General features: G+C 38.9%; 1 protein-coding gene across 8 annotated transcripts in view; it reads left to right on the forward strand.

Moving 5' to 3' along the window:
• LOC124360313 (polypyrimidine tract-binding protein 1) overlaps positions 1-19,874 on the forward strand; it is a 412,476-nt gene that overhangs the window by 302,629 nt on the left and 89,973 nt on the right. For all 8 annotated transcript variants that reach the window (XM_046813832.1, XM_046813879.1, XM_046813823.1 and 5 more), the window contains one exon: positions 13,474-13,626. In XM_046813832.1, the coding sequence (XP_046669788.1) occupies positions 13,474-13,626 (153 nt within the window). The remainder of the gene's footprint in view (positions 1-13,473; positions 13,627-19,874) is intronic.

Genomic DNA, 19,874 nt, shown 5'->3' on the forward strand with positions numbered 1-19,874 from the left:
AGTACAGTACAGTTTTGAAAATTAATTTTAAAAACCACATATTTTATTTAGCACAAACTCATTTCAAATGGCATTTAAATACCAGTATAAAGTTGATTGTAGAACAAACTCATTCAGATTGAAACCCTTCGCAATAATCAGCTGTTCAATTATCGGTAATTGTAATGTTATAATACATTACGTATGTAAGTTTTTTTCTTCCGTCCGTTAGTATCAAGATATCTGAGATTTCATAATATTATCATCAGATAGAATAGGGTTACGGGACATTACTACAAATATATTATTAGAAAGCCTGACATTTCCTTCAGTTGGCTGGAACAGCTGACTCTTTCACCTTACCTCCACCTCACCGAAAAAAACATTCTACTGTTGTGTTGGGTGTGAGATCAATGTAAACCGACTAGCTGACAATAACACAGGTGTAAACAACGTTACTGTGGTTGGATATGAACTGATGTGTGCATTTGTAACGTAAATGGATTCATTTGTAAATGATGAATACAAAAGATATAACGCAATGCAATGAATTCCCCAGACCTGTTTATTTTAATAAAATGATAAAAAAGATTTTGTTTAAAACTCTTTGTCAACAAGAGTTTGTTTTCAAATAAATAAGAAATTGTTTTCCGATTTGTTAGGTTGTGATGAAAAAGCGTGGAACCGTAAATTTACAACTAAGCTCGTTTTACCAATACATAAAGATTGAACATAGAAGTTTTAAAACTGGGAGTGAACGTGCCTCATTGGTGATGAAACCAATGGGTGAACTGACTCTGGGTAAACAGACCGGCGAGATTCCATTCATTCATCGACGCGGTACCTCTCCTCCTCTCGCCACCCCTCCCCCCCCCGCTCAACAGTACACTTTGTTTACCGGTTTTATTTACCCAATAAGACTTTTTCACTGGGCGCATTGTGCCGTCGGTTACGCTGTTAGCCGACAATTGTCTGGTGTTTGCCGCGATTGTGGCCCAGTTAGCTAACTTGTTGTGTGAGCTTATTGTTGCTCGATATAGCAGTTTGGTTAACGCTGGCCCGGCCCTGCGTTACGTGAACACTTCAGCCATTTGAGAAACCATTAGCTAGTATACGTTATGGAAGTTTTTTTATAATATATTCAATGTGAAAATATGTTCAGTGTTACTGTCTCATAGTATAAAGCATTGTATAGTTTAAAGACCCACCCCTTCGCCCAGGAACATCATGGTTAGTTTTGTAGACAGTGACGCAATAAGTTATCGTATCCATATAATTCTAATTTGTGTCGGTGTTTGATAGAGCGTACCGTTTTTAACTCGCATACTATTTTACACGGTCGCCATGTTTTGTTGTAACATAATGAAAAGTAGAGAACGGGCAATATCAAGGTTGAGGAGAAGGAACTAGAGGAATTGCCATTCCTTTCAAGTATTCAAACGATCAAGGAAAATGTGTACTCCTGCGAGAGAAACACTAGTTGGTGGATAGTAGCGCTGTCGCAACCAGTCAACTTCGCGCGTATCGACTTCCTCAGAACCGGAAGTCACAAAATTCATTAACTCTTTCACATCGTTGAGTGTTCCCCGCACTTGTCTATTTCTAACCTTCCTGTTACTCGCTCTCCTGATATTTGTAGATGGTTTAGTACTCAAAGGCACTGTGTTTACATCCAAGAGAACTTCCTACATCATAGATTAATAAATGTATATAATGTGATGGTTTTTCCTTCTTGCACTGCCGTAAAACAGAGAAGAATTTATGGAAATAACACGTTTTAATTACCGTAATTATGTTATACTTTGACCGTCTTACCGAGTCGGTTTCTTACTTATTTCAGTATAATGTACTAGACTCGAAAAATATCAAATTTGTATCAAAATATGTACAGGGCTTTCACAGGATAAAGGAAGAAACGAATAAAGTTATTGCGATATCCTGTCTTGTGGTAGTATAATAATCCTAGTCTCTGAGAAGAACGGATTTCAAAGGAATGTCAACAAATAACAAGCCGTTGAAGAGTTGGAAAGTTTAAAATAAGCCTGCTCGGTTTCAACTTTGCTGTTGACAAATCATTAAATTTGTGAGCTTTGTTTTGCAACAGTTCCCGTGATAACTGCACAAGTACACTTGTCACCAGTGCCATAAACATCAGAACTACTTCTATATCCATTTGGTATCAAATAGTATCCAGGTCGAACTGTGTATACCGTGTGGATACATTAATGGTGATGTACGGACCGTGTGTTCGCGCGCTTTTACTGCTCTCTGATGTTATATTATGATAAGGCTAAATTATAGTGCAATAAAGTTAATAATTACGTAGTCGCGCTATGAGAAGCCATTAGGCAGTGCATCTAGCTTTGGATAAGGAAATTATCTCTTTTTACACTATCCATTATGCATATTACAGAATTTTGTATTTATGTCACTATTGAGCGTTACCAAAAACAAAATTTAACAAGTATGAACTAGTAGCTGTAAAATCTGTAACACTCAGTGTAATACGATACAACATTTGTGATAACCAAAAGAACAATTTCAGGATAATTGTTAATTTTGTAGTATTTAAAGTTTGAAGATTTTGGTCACGGTTAAATATGGAATTGTGTAAATCGTTTATTAAAAGGTTGAATTAAAGCCGCCGTTATAAGACCACTAAACTAGTAAAATTATAAGTAGGTATAATAATTTATGAAAAGGGTTTGATAGATCCCGTGTGCTTTTCAGAATCATGTACATCGTACTGAATCCATACAGGTAGGCTACAATCAACGTGTCATAAAGCTTTATTAAAAACCTTTCAGAATATTAACTAGTTATGTATTAAATGTTTTCGAAGATAAATAAACTTGTAGAAATAATACAAATTTACTGATACACTCCAATTCCATTAGTGACACAGCTGATTATTGTACGGTTATATTCACATTTTACAACTCATTAAATCAGTATTATACGACATAGTACTTTTCGACACTCATAATCTTCATCGATGCCTTCGATCTATATTATAATAGAATCCTAATATTGAATCATTAATTAATTGCTGTGTTTTTATATTCTTAATGTCGAGAATAGTAGAGGCAAGTCATTTTACAGAAAACTTTTTGTGCTAAATCTGTCTATGCAGTCCATAGACTTTGCTGGTAATTTAGCTATTTCATCTTTTTCCGTTACTCCTCATATAACCCCGAAGGTTCAACAACCCACGAAGGGGAAGTGAGCTTGCTACTGGGCTAGTTACACCTGTAGTTTTCTTGTAATTAGTAGACCGGTGGCCGGTGACCGGTGACCGGTGAGCTCCTGCCATCGACCGCGGTAATGTGTGCGCCACGCTCTGCCGCCACCGGTCACGAGTCGGCGACCGTCAGATGTAGAAATGATAGGATGGCCTAGACCACTTAGTGCTGAGACATGCTCTGGTGGATCCTTCTGAGACTGATTCCAGCCCGGTCGTTGTCTTCTGTTGAGGCTTACGTCTGTCAACGTGTTCCTCTCATCTCATGTATTTGTGTACTTGAGTTCGGTCGAAACTCAATGGCCGCCACATCACTCCACTGTGGGCCACTGTAATCTTTATGCCTATCTACTGCGAGTCTTAAACTGGTATCATACCGTACAGAAACTATTTTATTTTAATTAATTAATGTATTAAACTAATGGTACGATATATCCAATTCTGTGAAAAAATAAAGAACATAGAGTTACGTGAAATAGTTGGAATGATACTTTTACTATATTGTCATATACATTTAAACATCACCAATTCTATTTCGTAAGTATATCCTATTTGGTTATATTTTTTCTTTTATGATATGGAGAATAAACCATTTCATTATATATACAACATATATATATATATATTTATTTATTTATATATTATATACAAATATGTATATATTAAAATTACATAAATTAAATCAGAATTATTGAAAGTTGAGAATTGAATTAGAGTTGTGAGAGCTTGGCCAGGAAAAGCTACTGCTTGCAAATTACAATGTCCTTTACTGATGAATTACAGAAACAAGTTTAATTTAGTCTAAGATTACAATTATTTTGTATCGTCTGTTGTTGTTTACACTTAGTCAAGATCAAACAACACTTAGATTAGATTTATTTAATCTATAGTCATTGATTAAATAAATAATAATTTTTATTTTCTTGCCGTGCTCAAAACAATTACACACTAATGTGTTCACGTTAATTGAAATGTTATACATATCCGTTTTACCTGAACTTTTCCATCACTGTACTTGATAAAGTGGAACTTGTGACAGCGTTGTTGTGAACAGCATTAGAGATCCAATTACGGGGGCAGGATGAAATCGCTTTTACGGGAAATTAAAAGTGGTGAGGGTAATGTTTGACGTGCGGCGCGGCGAGGCGAGGCGCGGTGGCGACTGTAACAATCGAGTCGGTTGGCGGCCGCTTGGGACCGAACTTTAGGAAAACTTCATAATGGTAACGGAACGAGTCGCGGAGAGCGGTGGCGAATATTATTGCCCTGTGTAGCCCGCTGAATTATATATGAGCGCCAAAGTGCGTTAATGCAGGTGGCCGGTAAAAACCTACAACATTGTTTGAATCGTACTGCAGCCGGAACTCGGCCTCCCTTCCGCTGTGGCCATGCATACTTTATAGGTCGTCTTAGCCATGGTTTATGTACGGCCGGACGATTTATCCCGTTCTCCCCCGGCTCGTCCGCCAGGTATGTAAGTGCCGCTCAGTGTGACTCAATATTGATGTTCAGATACTCTCCCACCGTGCACTCTCGGTCTCCGCTCTTGTTCATTTTTCATTTTGTTTTGGGGCATTGTTAACTCGAGCCCCTGCTCTCGTGGTGTGTGGTTTAATAATACAGCCAATACAGAATGTATAAAATGCGTCAGCATTTTTCTGGAATAAAATCTGTAACCCACAAAATTACTCTTTTAAGACAAAATGTTGTATTTTTTTACAAAAACCTGGACCTGTTGGTTTCAGTAACTTTCCGTATATTTACAGCATATCGACTATTTCCGCAGCGCTGCATTGACACGTGCATACGAGCGAGTGCGCGCGTGTGCTTGTGTGTGAGCATGCAGGCCAATCCTTTGATGGGATCACAGGGCCATGAACGGGGCTCTATTGTTTGCACCAATAAGCATAGTGGTATAGGACCTTGTTTGTGCCCTAATGCCCCCTCCCCTCACCAACATATGCTCCCCCGACCCACCCATCAATGCACACTGCACTCTCTCACGTACTCAGGTTTCACAGTTGCAATTTTCCTATGCAACGCTCACAACAATGGTGTAAAACAACCCTTTGTGTTCAGGCAGGTGTTTGTTGGGTCCTGATTTTCTGTGAAAGATTGTTCATTGAAAACACCAATCAACTAGAAAACCACTCGTCAGAATAGTACACTTAACATTAGATTCAGAAGTTCAACCAAAGTTAATATTTAATTATTGCTTCAGAATTCGCATCGGTAAAGTGTATACACAAAAGTGCAAAAATTATGACTTGTCTAGCACGGTTGAATTCTGATCAGTTCATGTCGAAAATTTACTAAAAATGCTTCTCTGGGCACAAATGTTCACGGATCGGGAGAGAGAATATTAGCAGCAGAGTCGAAGCAAAACCGAGAATTCTCCGCGGGTAAACCCTTTAATAGAGTGGTTCAACTAAAGAGGATTTTGTCCCAGTGAAATTGTTAATCAGGTCTGTAATTTGTGGAAACCTGCCGACGAAGATTAATGAGCTCAGTGGGAGTGACTGGTGTAACTTAAGTCGATCGGTGCGCTGCGAGACCCGGCGCGAGGCTAGGGCCCAGACAGCGGAGACCAACTTTTCGCAAACAAGGTGACAGAAAATGAAACTCAGTCTGCAGTTTCCCTAAGGAGACCGCCTTGTTTCATATTTTAAATTCCCGCCCGCCTGTACAAGGGAATCCAATTAGAAGCTGAGTCGCCCTACTTCCTTTCTGGAATTAAACACCTACTACGTCACTTCTCGTCACCCCTCCCCCCACGGCTCACCTGCCCTACTGCCTAATTGTCTCAACTGATATTAATAACTGGTCCACATAGTTAAGTGTCTTCAGTCCCCCATTTTAATTTGGTGCTCAATTTTCATTCCACTAATGGTGATTAATCGGCCCGCTACATAAATATACGAAATAAATCCTTATTACTTAATTCGTACGCCAGGGAGTACAATAAAATGTACTGGAGAAAAGATTAGAGTTTAAACTATTAGAGATACTGTATAAATTTTATTTTCTCATGTTAAACCGCTTGTATTTCCGTCCAACCGTATGGTCCGCCCCGATGTGTGTATGCCAGACGTACGTGGTAACTTTTACTAAAGTGTTGCTTTAAGCAAAAGTGGTAGAAGAGGTTGCCTAGGTAAGGATGTCCGATGTAGCTTAATGAAAGGGGCGATGAGAGAGGGCGGACGCTGCAGGAGTGAATTCCTCACAATGACATTTTTCTCTTAACCAATATGAAAGTATACGATGAGCATCCCCTATTGGAGCACCTCACATTTACACCGGTTAGTACGATATTTTGTCCGGCTAGGGTTGCTTTTGAAGCATGCGGGACCAGAAGGCAAGCAGGACCTTTATTATGATATACATATATATATAAATTAAAAAAATGTTAAATGTTTAATAATTAAATTTTAAATGTTTTATATATATATATATATATATATATATATATATATATATATATATATATATATATATATAACATTTAAAATCAGGCAATCCGATGTTCAGTTATTTCATTGTTGTTCTGTAGCCTACTGCGCACCTCATGCCGTGAATACATACATAGAAACTGAACTGAACTCTACAGTATTTATTCACTGACACCTTGTAACTAACTACTAGCTTGTCTTTAGGTGATATACTGAAGCTACCTGTACCCCACCGCCAGACGGTACGGTGATTCACTGATTTCTCATGCCGTGAATACATACATAGAAACTAAACTGAACTCAGTTCTATTTGAATTGCTGATGTTAGTTTTCTGAACGCAATTTTTACATAACAGCGCGCTATACAGGATCAACAATATGCGCGTTTTATCTTGGTTTCCTCGGGCGCGGCGACAGCGCTCAGATTTGCAGTGGAGTTTTGTAAATGTAATATTTAGTTCACCGACTGTTTATAATTACGCCTTACAAACAACGCATTAAACAGTTTAGTAAAACATTATTTATAGATGAAGACAAACCTCAAAGTTGTCAGAATTCTGATATTTTTTATTTTCAAATGTTCTATTATATTAATTAAATTTATTTATTACGGGCTTATAAGTTTGCCAAATCGATATAGTGAAAGATATTTCTTATTTTTTCTGAATGTATCAGTTAGTTATGTTCTTTTCTATCACGAATCGTATATTTTAGTTTCTTTTTTGTATTACGCGTAACTCGTATAATACCCTTCTTAAAAATACAGGTTTAACACAATTATTGGCTTACTCTTATTGTTTTATGTGATGTTGTGATAATCTGAGTTGGGTGAATGAAACAGCTGATGGGTGACAGAGGGGGACGTGAGGGGGAGGAGGGAGAAGGAGTCCTTGTTAGACGCGAGCGGAAGCAGGGGAGAGTTTCATACAAAACGTAAAACGAACTGAGCCGAGCTGAGCGGGACGGGACGGGACGGCAGCAAATCTAATTGCTAAGTAAGCTCCAGCTCTCGTTTCCATCTCCGAGTGGGCCTTCCGGTAGCTACAGTATTAATGAAGTCCGACCACGTCTCCATGTGTTTGCTCTCAAGACACATGCGCCCAGGGATCAGCGTGATAAATGTCCTTTAGTGGTAAATAGTTATAAATACTGCTGATATAGATGTTAATTTTTGATTTCTTGTTTTTTATTTAAACATTACCTTTAGACATGACAGACCATTTACTTCATAATATGACTGGTAGGAACTGAACATCCTTAAAAAGTACTTAAAAACATAATGAAAATATTATAAAATTCGTATATTTTTTATTTACCCACTCGATAATGTTTTGTTCAAAAAGAACATGCTCAGAACGGCGTTAGGAAAAACAGAAAGTACTTGAGGGGCGGGAAAGCCGAAGAAAACCTATAAAAAGGAACTTGTAGTTGTACGTAGATGACGACGAAGCAAAGCATCCCTCGGGATAGTTTCTATCAGTAAAATATAAAAATAAGACAATAATTTCAGTAAAATATCAAGATAAGATTATGATTTATTGAGAAACCTCTAGGTCGATAGACTGTTAATTAAGAGATAACCTACTTTTCAAATAGGTAAATTATTAATTATTGTACAATATATGGACATGGTTTGTAAGAACCTAAAACTTCTTTATGGAAGTAAACGTTTACTTCTACATCAAATTGTTAAAAGATTGTTTTTGTGACAGGCGAATTTTCCATATATTTTATATTCTATTAAAACGTATGAAGTTTGTTTTAACGCTTTTATAGTTTAAATGTAAATGTTGGGCTTAGTAAAAATATATAATATATCGTGTAACTTCATACGGTTTAATAGAATATAAAATATATAGAAAATTCGCCTGTCACATCATTTCCAAATAGAAAGACAAATTCGAGCTGTTTAAAATTGTAACGAAATTCAGTTTAATTGGAATCAAAGTTAATATTTTTAATCGCGATATCGTGTATTTTCAGAAAATCAAACCTGTGGTGAAGGCAGATATGTTGTGATGAAACATATAATTAATTGTCAACTGTGCTGCACTCAGTGGGGACTGTGTGACGTCAATAATCAATGTAAACACATGGCGGCGAGCGACGGCTGTGGCTTGAACTGAGTACCGTATAGTGACCATCGACAATCGATAGCATACATGTCGCTCGCTACTAGACCACACCTATTATGTGTGAATAGTTAGATTATGCATAACGCTGTGATACAACTGTCTACGCTGCATCTCGCTTATAACTGCACTGTCGATTAAACATTGCCTGTCGTGTTTTAGCGACGGCTGTGGCTACAACTGAGTACCGTATAGTGACCATCGACAATCGATAGCATACATGTCGCTCGCTACTAGACCACACCCATTATGTGTGAATTGTCAGATTATGCTTAACGCTGTGATACAACTGTCTACGCTGCATCTCGCTCGTACTGCACTGTCGATTAAACATTGCCTGTCGTATTTTAGCGACGGCTGTGGCTACAACTGAGTACCGTATAGTGACCATCGACAATCGATAGCATACATGTCGCTCGCTACTAGACCACACCTATTATGTGTGAATAGTTAGATTTTGCATAACGCTGTGATACAACTGTCTACGCTGCATCTCGCTTATAACTGCACTGTCGATTAAACATTGCCTGTCGTGTTTTAGCGACGGCTGTGGCTACAACTGAGTACCGTATAGTGACCATCGACAATCGATAGCATACATGTCGCTCGCTACTAGACCACACCTATTATGTGTGAATAGTTAGATTTTGCATAACGGTGTGATACAACGGTCTACTCTGCATCTCGCTTATAACTGCACTGTCGATTAAACATTGCCTGTCGTGTTTTGAGTTACAAAAAATAAGGCTCAGTCATGTAATAGTATAAGGTTGAGTTTTGTTTGGATGTTGAGATTTAATATTTCTGCAAATTAGCAGTGAATTCTTTCAAAGTATTCTTTCTAATGTTTTAAAATTGCCAGTTGTAATACATTTTTTTTTATTTCCGCTCAGCAAAGGGCTGTGTGTTGCTTTTAGTCGGTAAACGTCTGTTTATTCCTACTCGTCATGTTACGGGAATAGCTTTATAGTACCACCCATGTGTGGTGTGTTAACTACGTTCCAGTCGTTTGGCAACTTGCACTCCCTTGTGTTACTCAAGTGGGTAACAACTGTTAAGTATATCATTAGCTGTATTAGTTTGTCTTCTTCACACAACCAGAGTTTTTCATCTTTCTAAGTATGTAGATCAGCACGAACGGCGTGTAGGATACTCGTACTATAAGCAGCAGTAACAAATCAACATATTTACGTAGGATTCAAACCACGCAGGTGCCAGTGTGATTTACAGATAATTAATACGAATATGTACGCTATGGAGGTATATTCACTGGTCTCAAAGAGCGGGATTCTTGGTGAATTTGGGCCTTACGTGTCGTTGGTAGAACAGGATTTACAGCAAGAACTGAAGGGGCCATGAGAAACCTTTGTTTCAGGTGCAGGAATCGTGTGAATTCAAAGGAACATTATTGTTGATACCAGGGCTATTCATGTTATTGCTTTTTTTGTTATTTCGTAAATATAATGTCGTAATAAAATAAGTGCAATCGCATGTTAAAATGTCACATTCGTGTACTCACATCAGAGTACAGTTTTTACAACTTATCTAAGAGCTTCATAATTTAAGTTCAATTACTATGTATGAATAAATGTCCATTAAAGAAGAAATCATAAACGTAATTACCGAAAAGCCACCAAGAAATAACAATTTAAGAGTCATGATATCAATATGATTGTTTGCGGTACTCAAATATGTGCCCGGGATTTATTAAACAATATGCGAACCTTGACAGTGACAGAGAAATCTATACGCTTTTTATTAATCAGTGCTGCCAATCTACTATACAAATATTAAATATGAACCCTACAGAGGGGAGCTGTAATAGATATCGAGGATTCGCTGTCATCACTAACGGTGACGTGCGAGTTTGACGGCCCGGCTTGGCCATTAAAAATATTCTGGCTGTTTTGTGTCTATTTTGAATATTGCCAATATTAAAGGTTTATTTTTGCAGGTACAAAAAGCGTGGTATTAATTTCAGTCAGAGAAATATTAAATTATTCACACGCGAGAGGGCTGCATTTTGAAAACTATGTTGTAAGTATACATGTGAACGTAGAACCTAATCGGAATGTTTGTCTTTAATTTGCATGATTGGGGATGAAGTCTATTTTTTACAACTCTTTGCCAATCATAAAGCGGGAATTTCTCCATTTTTTTCATAAAAAACAAATTTGTATAAAAAATATTAAATATAATAAAATATTCAATTATTCATCCGCGAGAGGGCTGCATTTTGAAACATGTGTTGTAAGTATACATGTGAACGTAACATGTGATCGAAATTTTTAATTTGCAGGTTTTGGGAAGAAATAGGAATTTCTTTTACAAATATTTGCCAATTATGAAAGTGGGAATTTCTCAATTTTTATTTTTAAATAGAAAACAAATGTATGTTATACCTATTATATAAAAATAATGTACTGTAGATGTATGACTAAGCAGCTTTATTGTTAGAAAGTATACTTTATTTTGATGCACAACGTTATGATTGTACTCGGATCCTGTGAGTAAACAGTGGAGTGAGTGGGTTGGTTGGGGATCAAGCAGTTAGGATGAGAGTCTCACAAGGATACTCATACGCGAGATCTTGCAGTGTTATTGGTACTGTATACCAGACCACAAGCTGTCACTGGATCCAATGTTCAGCTCTAAAAACTGAATGGAAAGTTCTTGACGCTTTCCCTTGGGCTCAGTTAATATTAACTTTGATTGTGTACGTCTTTCCACGGAAATCACGTTGCGTTTTTACCTGTCGTATGAATGGATAATCTCATGATGTTTCCAGTATTTCTCGAAAGATAATTGGAAATTTATAGTGAAAAGTGATGTTTCTAAATTGCAGCTAGGATAACACGAGTGTTCGGTTCAGATTAATTGGAAAAATGTAGTTAATAAGGTAATTGTGGTGGAAATTGCGATTTTCAAACACAATATCGGCAAATTGATTGAAGTGTCGTGGGGTCGTAACTTGCTGTACAATGTACAGCAGCGGCTGGGTAGCCGGGTACCACGTCAGGGAGAGTGTGAGAGGAGGGACGGCAGCTCCGGGCGAGGACTTGTTGCCACAATCCCTTGCCTGGCCTTGTTACCCTCACACGTGTACAAACATGACCAGCGGCCTCCGGCAACTTGATAACATTAGCAAACCCTGACATCAAGCAATGTCCAGTTTTTGTTTCCGATATAAATTATAAAACCCTTATTAGCTCCTTCACGTTTATTTAATTAGGTAATGTAATAAACCTTTAGCTTGGTGTTAAGGTGAAACAAACTTGGAAATCACAAATATATTAACAAAGTATGATGTATGCAAATAAATTGTAGGTGTAAAGGAGAATATTAGGAGATATATTATATATTAGAAGAATACTTGGAGTACCGATGGCCGAGCGGTTCTAAGACTGAGCCTGAGTTTGGGATTATGGCCCAAATAAATACTCTCATCATTCATGTTTTTATTAGTACCATCGACCTTGTACTGTCTCGACTCTCCTCTATTCTGTTAATCTGTTATTAATAAAGTTCTCGCACAGGCAGTGGACCATGTATGAGATTGGGCAGAACAAGGCTAACACTCTTAAAGGAGAGGCTATGTCCCGTTTTAGTCTTGTTCTGCCCAACCTCATGGTTCAGCTATATTATGTTGTCTATGTGTGTGTGTGCGTGTGCACGCGCGTGTGTATATACGGCTGATGATAAAAAAACTCTTGTGACGTTCCCAATGTCAGCATAACAAATTGAAATTCATTTGCTACAAACAATAGTGCTTCAGAATTTAGGCCTTTACTTAGATTGTGATGAAGAGAACTGGCATAAGTCTAATCAGTATTAATTTTCTTATATCCATGTTTGGGTCACCACATCTACAGGAGCTAATCTCGTTAAGAAACTGCACTGGTGTAGATAGCGAGGAAGAGACCTTTAATGAACACACTCGGCCAGACAATGACTTATTGCCATCAGTAAGCTGCAGGACGTGAGCTCGTGCACGTCCGTATGCTAATGTAGCTGACCGCGATGGCGCCACACAATGACCGACATGACCACCGAGTCTTTATTGTAAATACGCTACTTCTGTGGCAAAGTTAATTATTTACAGAAGGTGTGTGGTTATCATAAGAGGGTGAGGCGGAGGGTAAGGTCGGGCCGAAAAGAGTGTGTGGATTGTATGTGGGAGAGGGGAGGAGTGACCGCGGGACACTGCGGTTTCTGTGTGGTCTCCTACCGACCGCTCACAGACCTGTGCCGCTTGACATACAGTACTATATTGTCCACATATATCTCGTATGGAATATTACATTTTATTTCGGTTAATATTTTAGTCATTCCATCCACTATTGGTTTGTTATTGTATAATTGGATTACTCCTTCATATAAAACTTATGATCTTTATCTACAATTCACTCATCCTCTCTCAAGATACAGTTGAATGCACTCTCCAATAGATTGTTTTTTTATTTTTTAACTACAGTTTGCATTTACTAAGTAGTGTTGCCGGAGATAGTGTGTGTGCTATTACTTGTTATTATAACTAACATTCCAATGTTTTTCCAGAAACGGAATCTCTCCTAGTTTAATTCTTCAATACACATTTTAGTGTTGTGGGGACCTGTTAGAACTATCAAGACCTACCCGGCAACAATATTTTAACTTTGACTGTTTGTTGCAGGCGAAGTTGGACAAGTCGAACGGCGGGACGAAGCCGTCCAAGGTGATACACATTCGCAACATCCCCAACGAGGTGACGGAAGCGGAAATTATCCACCTGGGCATCCCCTTCGGTAGAGTCACCAATGTCCTCGTGCTCAAGGGCAAGAACCAGGTGTGTTTCTCGCTTCTTCCCGTATTTTTGTTTTCCTATTGTTTATTGCAGTTTAAGTTACTGTTAAGTTAAGTCTGAAAGACAATGATTTAAAAATAATAAATATGAAAGTTTTAAATTTATAAAAAATTATTCACCTAAAATTATTGTTTTTCTTATTTATTACTGCCGAAGATTTATTATTAAACATTTATGCCATTTCGTTCTGTAGGAAAACTTCTGATATAAAACACAATTTTTAATTACAGACACTGATCCAACAGTTCGTGATTAATTTTTGTTAATATGTTTCTACCAATTACAAACGGGAAAGCAACAGCAAACATACTTTTAGAATTTTTTTTAATATTACAAAATCATTAAAAAGAAGAAATACTTCTACCTCCAAATAAAATAATATATTAAGACATGTAGTATTATCTAAGCACTCAAATTAAGTGTAACTTTTGATCATATTTAAATATTTAACTTTAGATGATCTGTTATTAGTGAAAAATTCGTGAAATATCTGTTACCAAATATAAGTATTGTAATATTTATTTTTATTAATAAATATTAATTGATTTTCATTTTAGCACAGTTAACATATTTTGTCCTGGTTTAACATTTAAACCGTCATTTTCTGAAAAATCTTGTAGCATCTAAATATAAATATTGCAATTTTTGTTTCATTAATATGATATCACATACCAAATGCTGTTTCCGATATATAGGCTTATACTACACAGAGCGGCGTGAAGGTTGCTTCCTTTATTGATCGTACTAGGTTATAGTTATAATTATTATGGTTAAATACTACTATCATATATTTATTCTATTGTGTTCACTCTTCTACGAAAACCTCGATGGAACGGACCAGCACAGTGGCGGTGCAGTGACAACAGTAGTCAAGTATTTATTGGCTGGGCGGGAGTGGCCAGACTTTGGCTTGGCTTAGGTACAAAAACACATCTCTTGTGGTACACTTAAGTAGGGGAAAACAAGCCAGCTTTGTCTGTTGGGACTCACTAATGCCGAGCTCGGGTTGCCGGAACCCTAACAACCGTTTGTAGCTACGAGAAGCTAACCGCTCGACTGTGTGCCACGATTTACCGCTGGTCGTTGTATGTATTGATCTGTTCAATATCTGAACTAATAAATATTTGTTTGTTACCGTCCAACAAATCTTTTACAGATTCAAATAAGAAATAAAGATTAACATGATCAGTGGACAGAATATGTGCGAATAATTTATAAGTGATCCATAAAAAAGTTAAAACTTATCTGCTGGCGCTTGATTTTGTGAAATGAATTCGTTTAATTAATGTAGGGAGTGAGGGAGACGGGTTGAAGTTGACGGGAGAAGGAAAGCTGTACTCAGAAATATCAAGTTAATATAATGAGTACACACGAGACAAACTTTAGATCTTTTACTTTAGCAAAATAACTTTCTCAAAGTATATAATATTTGGAACATTGCACCTTTATTGTAATTTACGTAGCTTTTTTAAAATTAATAATTTAGTCGTAGCTAAATTAATATGTATAGCCACGTTCTTGGGTGTAAATAAAACAAGGGAAGAAATGAGGCAAAAGAAGGGAGTGGGACGATTACTACACTAAGGAGCAGATTGCAGCAGAGGAAATGGCGAGAAAGGAAATTGGATTTAGTGTTGGGGTGGTGTGCCGGGATAATTCTGTAAGAGACGATACCGAGCAGTGAGCAGCCAACAAGTGTCACAAAGCGATTGATTTGTCTCTCAGCTTGTCTCTACAGTACCTTGTGTGACAGATGTATACACTTAATTTTTACTTAAATTGGTTTCATTGTTGGAGTGGTGTGCCGGGATAATTCTGTAAGAGACGATACCGAGCAGTGAGCAGCCAACAAGTGTCACAAAGCGATTGATTTGTCTCTCAGCTTGTCTCTACAGTGCCTTGTGTGACAGATGTATACACTTAATTTTTACTTAAATTGGTTTCATTGTTGGAGTGGTGTGCCCGGATAATTCTGTAAGAGACGATACCGAGCAGTGAGCAGCCAACAAGTGTCACAAAGCGATTGATTTGTCTCTCAGCTTGTCTCTACAGTGCCTTGTGTGACAGATGTATACACTTAATTTTTACTTAAATTGGTTTCATTGTTGGAGTGGTGTGCCGGGATAATTCTGTAAGAGACGATACCGAGCAGTGAGCAGCCAAAAAGTGTCACAAAGCGATTGATTTGTCTCTCATCTTGTCTCTACAGTGCCTTGTGTGACAGATGTATACACTTAATTTTTACTTAAATTGGTTTCATTGTTGGAGTGGTGTGCCGGGATAATTCTGTAAGAGACGATACCGAGCAGTGAGCAGCCAACAAGTGTCACAAAGCGATTGATTTGTCTCTCAGCTTGTCTCTACAGTGCCTTGTGTGACAGATGTATACACTTAATTTTTACTTAAATTGGTTTCATTGTTGGAGTGGTGTGCCGGGATAATTCTGTAAGAGACGATACCGAGCAGTGAGCAGCCAACAAGTGTCACAAAGCGATTGATTTGTCTCTCAGCTTGTCTCTACAGTGCCTTGTGTGACAGATGTATACACTTAATTTTTACTTAAATTGGTTTCATTGTTGGAGTGGTGTGCCGGGATAATTCTGTAAGAGACGATACCGAGCAGTGAGCAGCCAACAAGTGTCACAAAGCGATTGATTTGTCTCTCAGCTTGTCTCTACAGTGCCTTGTGTGACAGATGTATACACTTAATTTTTACTTAAATTGGTTTCATTGTTGGAGTGGTGTGCCGGGATATTTCTGTAAGAGACGATACCGAGCAGCGAGCAGCCAACAAGTGTCACAAAGCGATTGATTTGTCTCTCAGCTTGTCTCTACAGTACCTTGTGTGACAGATGTATACACTTAATTTTTACTTAAATTGGTTTCATTGTTGGAGTGGTGTGCCGGGATAATTCTGTAAGAGACGATACCGAGCAGCGAGCAGCCAACAAGTGTCACAAAGCGATTGATTTGTCTCTCAGCTTGTCTCTACAGTGCCTTGTGTGACAGATGTATACACTTAATTTTTACTTAAATTGGTTTCATTGTTGGAGTGGTGTGCCCGGATAATTCTGTAAGAGACGATACCGAGCAGTGAGCAGCCAACAAAGTGTCACAAAGCGATTGATTTGTCTCTCAGCTTGTCTCTACAGTGCCTTGTGTGACAGATGTATACACTTAATTTTTACTTAAATTGGTTTCATTGTTGGAGTGGTGTGCCCGGATAATTCTGTAAGAGACGATACCGAGCAGTGAGCAGCCAACAAGTGTCACAAAGCGATTGATTTGTCTCTCAGCTTGTACCTTGTGTGGCACCAAATAAACACTTAATTTTTACTTTTGTAAAACGTGACTGTACTGGATTCGACTTAAATTCCAACAATGTTATGAATTCCCACCTAAGAGCATGGTTCGTATTAGTTAATTTCTAGCCATTTAGGCTACCTATTGTGTGTTCTCGGTGCTCTATAACAAGACGTCGTAGATTTCCACATAAGAACATGGTTCTAATTAATTAAGTTCTTGCCATAGAGGCTACCTATTGTGTGTTCTCGGTGCTCTATAACAAGACGTCGTAGATTTCCACATAAGAACATGGTTCTAATTAATTAAGTTCTTGCCATAGAGGCTACCTATTGTGTGTTCTCGGTGCTCTATAACAAGACGTCGTAGATTTCCACATAAGAACATGGTTCTAATTAATTAAGTTCTTGCCATAGAGGCTACCTATTGTGTGTTCTCGGTGCTCTATAACAAGACGTCGTAGATTTCCACATAAGAACATGGTTCTAATAAATTAATTGCTTGCCATAGAGGTTAGCAATAAAGCTCTTGTCCTCTGGTGCTTACAATTCTACATGGGTTTATAACAAGCATCAATACTTTCTCAAGTACATTGTTACTTATACAATCACTCGTTGAGCAAAACCTTTCTCCCGCACATGGAAAGAAGTCGTTTTAATTCTACGCGTATCTATGGGTTTAGAAAAATCTCGACTTCTAACAAAATGGTAGAATTTCTTTGTTAGATTGTAGCAAAAACGGTTGCTCTGAATACAAGGGGAGAAGTACAGACAACATTTTTGCTACGAATTAACTAAATCTATATAATAATGTACACATAGCAAAGCGAAACTGTGTGTGGTGTGTACGCGCGCGCGCGCGTGCGCGCGTGTGTGTGTGTGTGTGTGTGCATGGAAATGGTTCTTACAGGCTTTTTAATACGAGTTCAATTAAATAAGTTTATGAATTATCTCAGTTTAATTGCATACGCCTGTTACCTGTTTATATATAAAACTAAACGAAATTATTTGCATAAATGTAGTTGGCATGAAGGGGAGTGAAACAGCAAAGCAATGTCAGAAATGAGCCATTGATCCCGCGACTGATCTTGTCTCAGAGCGGGCTCAGTGACTGACTGGCTGGCAGGCGTCTTTGATACCGATACCGGCATTCGTCGTATTACCCGGTGAAGGAGAGTGAAACATCAAAGCAATGTCAGAAATGAGCCATTGATCCCGCGACTGATCTTGTCTCAGAGCGGGCTCAGTGACTGACTGGCTGGCAAGCGTATTTGATACCGATACCGGCATTCGTCGTATTACCCGGTGAAGGGGAGTGAAACAGCAAAGCAATGTCAGAAATGAGCCATTGATCCCGCGACTGATCTTGTCTCAGAGCGGGCTCAGTGACTGACTGGCTGGCAGGCCGTCTTTGATACCGATACCGGCATTCGTCGTATTACCTGGTGAAGGGGAGTGAAACAGCAAAGCAATGTCAGAAATGAGCCATTGATCCCGCGACTGATCTTGTCTCAGAGCGGGCTCAGTGACTGGACTGGCTGGCAGGCCGTCTTGATACCGATACCGGGTCGTATTACCTTGGTGAAGGGAGTGAAAACAGCAAAGCAATGTCAGAAATTGAGCCTTTTTGATCTTGTCTCAGAGCGCTCAGTGACTGACTGGCTGGCAGGCGTCTTTGATACCGATACGGCATTCGTCGTATTACCCGGTGAAGGGGAGTGAAACAGCAAAGCAATGTCAGAAATGAGCCATTGATCCCGCGACTGATCTTGTCTCAGAGCGGGCTCAGTGACTGACTGGCTGGCAAGCGTATTTGATACCGATACCGGCATTCGTCTTATTACCCGGTGAAGGGGAGTGAAACAGCAAAGCAATGTCAAAAATGAGCCATTGATCCCGCGACTGATCTTGTCTCAGAGCGGGCTCAGTGACTGGCTGGCTGGCAGGGGTCTTTGATACCGATACTGGCATTCGTCGTATTACCCGGTGAAGGGGAGTGAAACAGCAAAGCAATGTTAGAAATGAGCCATTGATCCCGCGACCGATCTTGTCTCAGAGCGGGCTCAGTGACTGGCTGGCTGGCAGGGGTCTTTGATACCGATACCGGCATTCGTCGTATTACCTGGTGAAGGGGAGTGAAACAGCAAAGCAATGTTAGAAATGAGCCATTGATCCCGCGACTGATCTTGTCTCAGAGCGGGCTCAGTGACTGACTGGCTGGCAGGCGTCTTTGATACCGATACCGGCATTCGTCGTATTACCCGGTGAAGGGGAGTGAAACAGCAAAGCAATGTCAGAAATGAGCCATTGATCCCGCGACTGATCTTGTCTCAGAGCGGGCTCAGTGACTGACTGGCTGGCAGGCGTCTTTGATACCGATACCGGCATTCGTCGTATTACCTGGTGAAGGGGAGTGAAACAGCAAAGCAATGTCAGAAATGAGCCATTGATCCCGCGACTGATCTTGTCTCAGAGCGGGCTCAGTGACTGACTGGCTGGCAGGCGTCTTTGATACCGATACTGGCATTCGTCGTATTACCCGGTGAAGGAGAGTGAAACAGCAAAGCAATGTCAGAAATGAGCCATTGATCCCGCGACTGATCTTGTCTCAGAGCGGGCTCAGTGACTGAGTGGGCGTCAGTGACTGCTGGGCGTTCTTGACTGACGTCGACTGACTGGCTGGCATCGTTATTATACGCCGTCGTGTATTACCCGGTGAAGCGCTCGTAATTGATTGCTCCAAACATCATTCACTCGTCCTCTTGCCAAATAGTTGTGAGGGAACTTTTGAAAATCCGTTAGCACAGGCAGTAACGATTACTTAAACGTCTTATTCCGATAAAATTTTATTTTTAATAATATAATATATAGTTTCTTTCGTGGAAACTCAATCTTTTCTAAAAAATAAGACTTATATAGTAATTTCAT

The sequence above is a fragment of the Homalodisca vitripennis genome, chromosome 1 (genome assembly GCF_021130785.1).
Source record: "Homalodisca vitripennis isolate AUS2020 chromosome 1, UT_GWSS_2.1, whole genome shotgun sequence".
NCBI lineage: Eukaryota > Metazoa > Arthropoda > Insecta > Hemiptera > Cicadellidae > Homalodisca > Homalodisca vitripennis.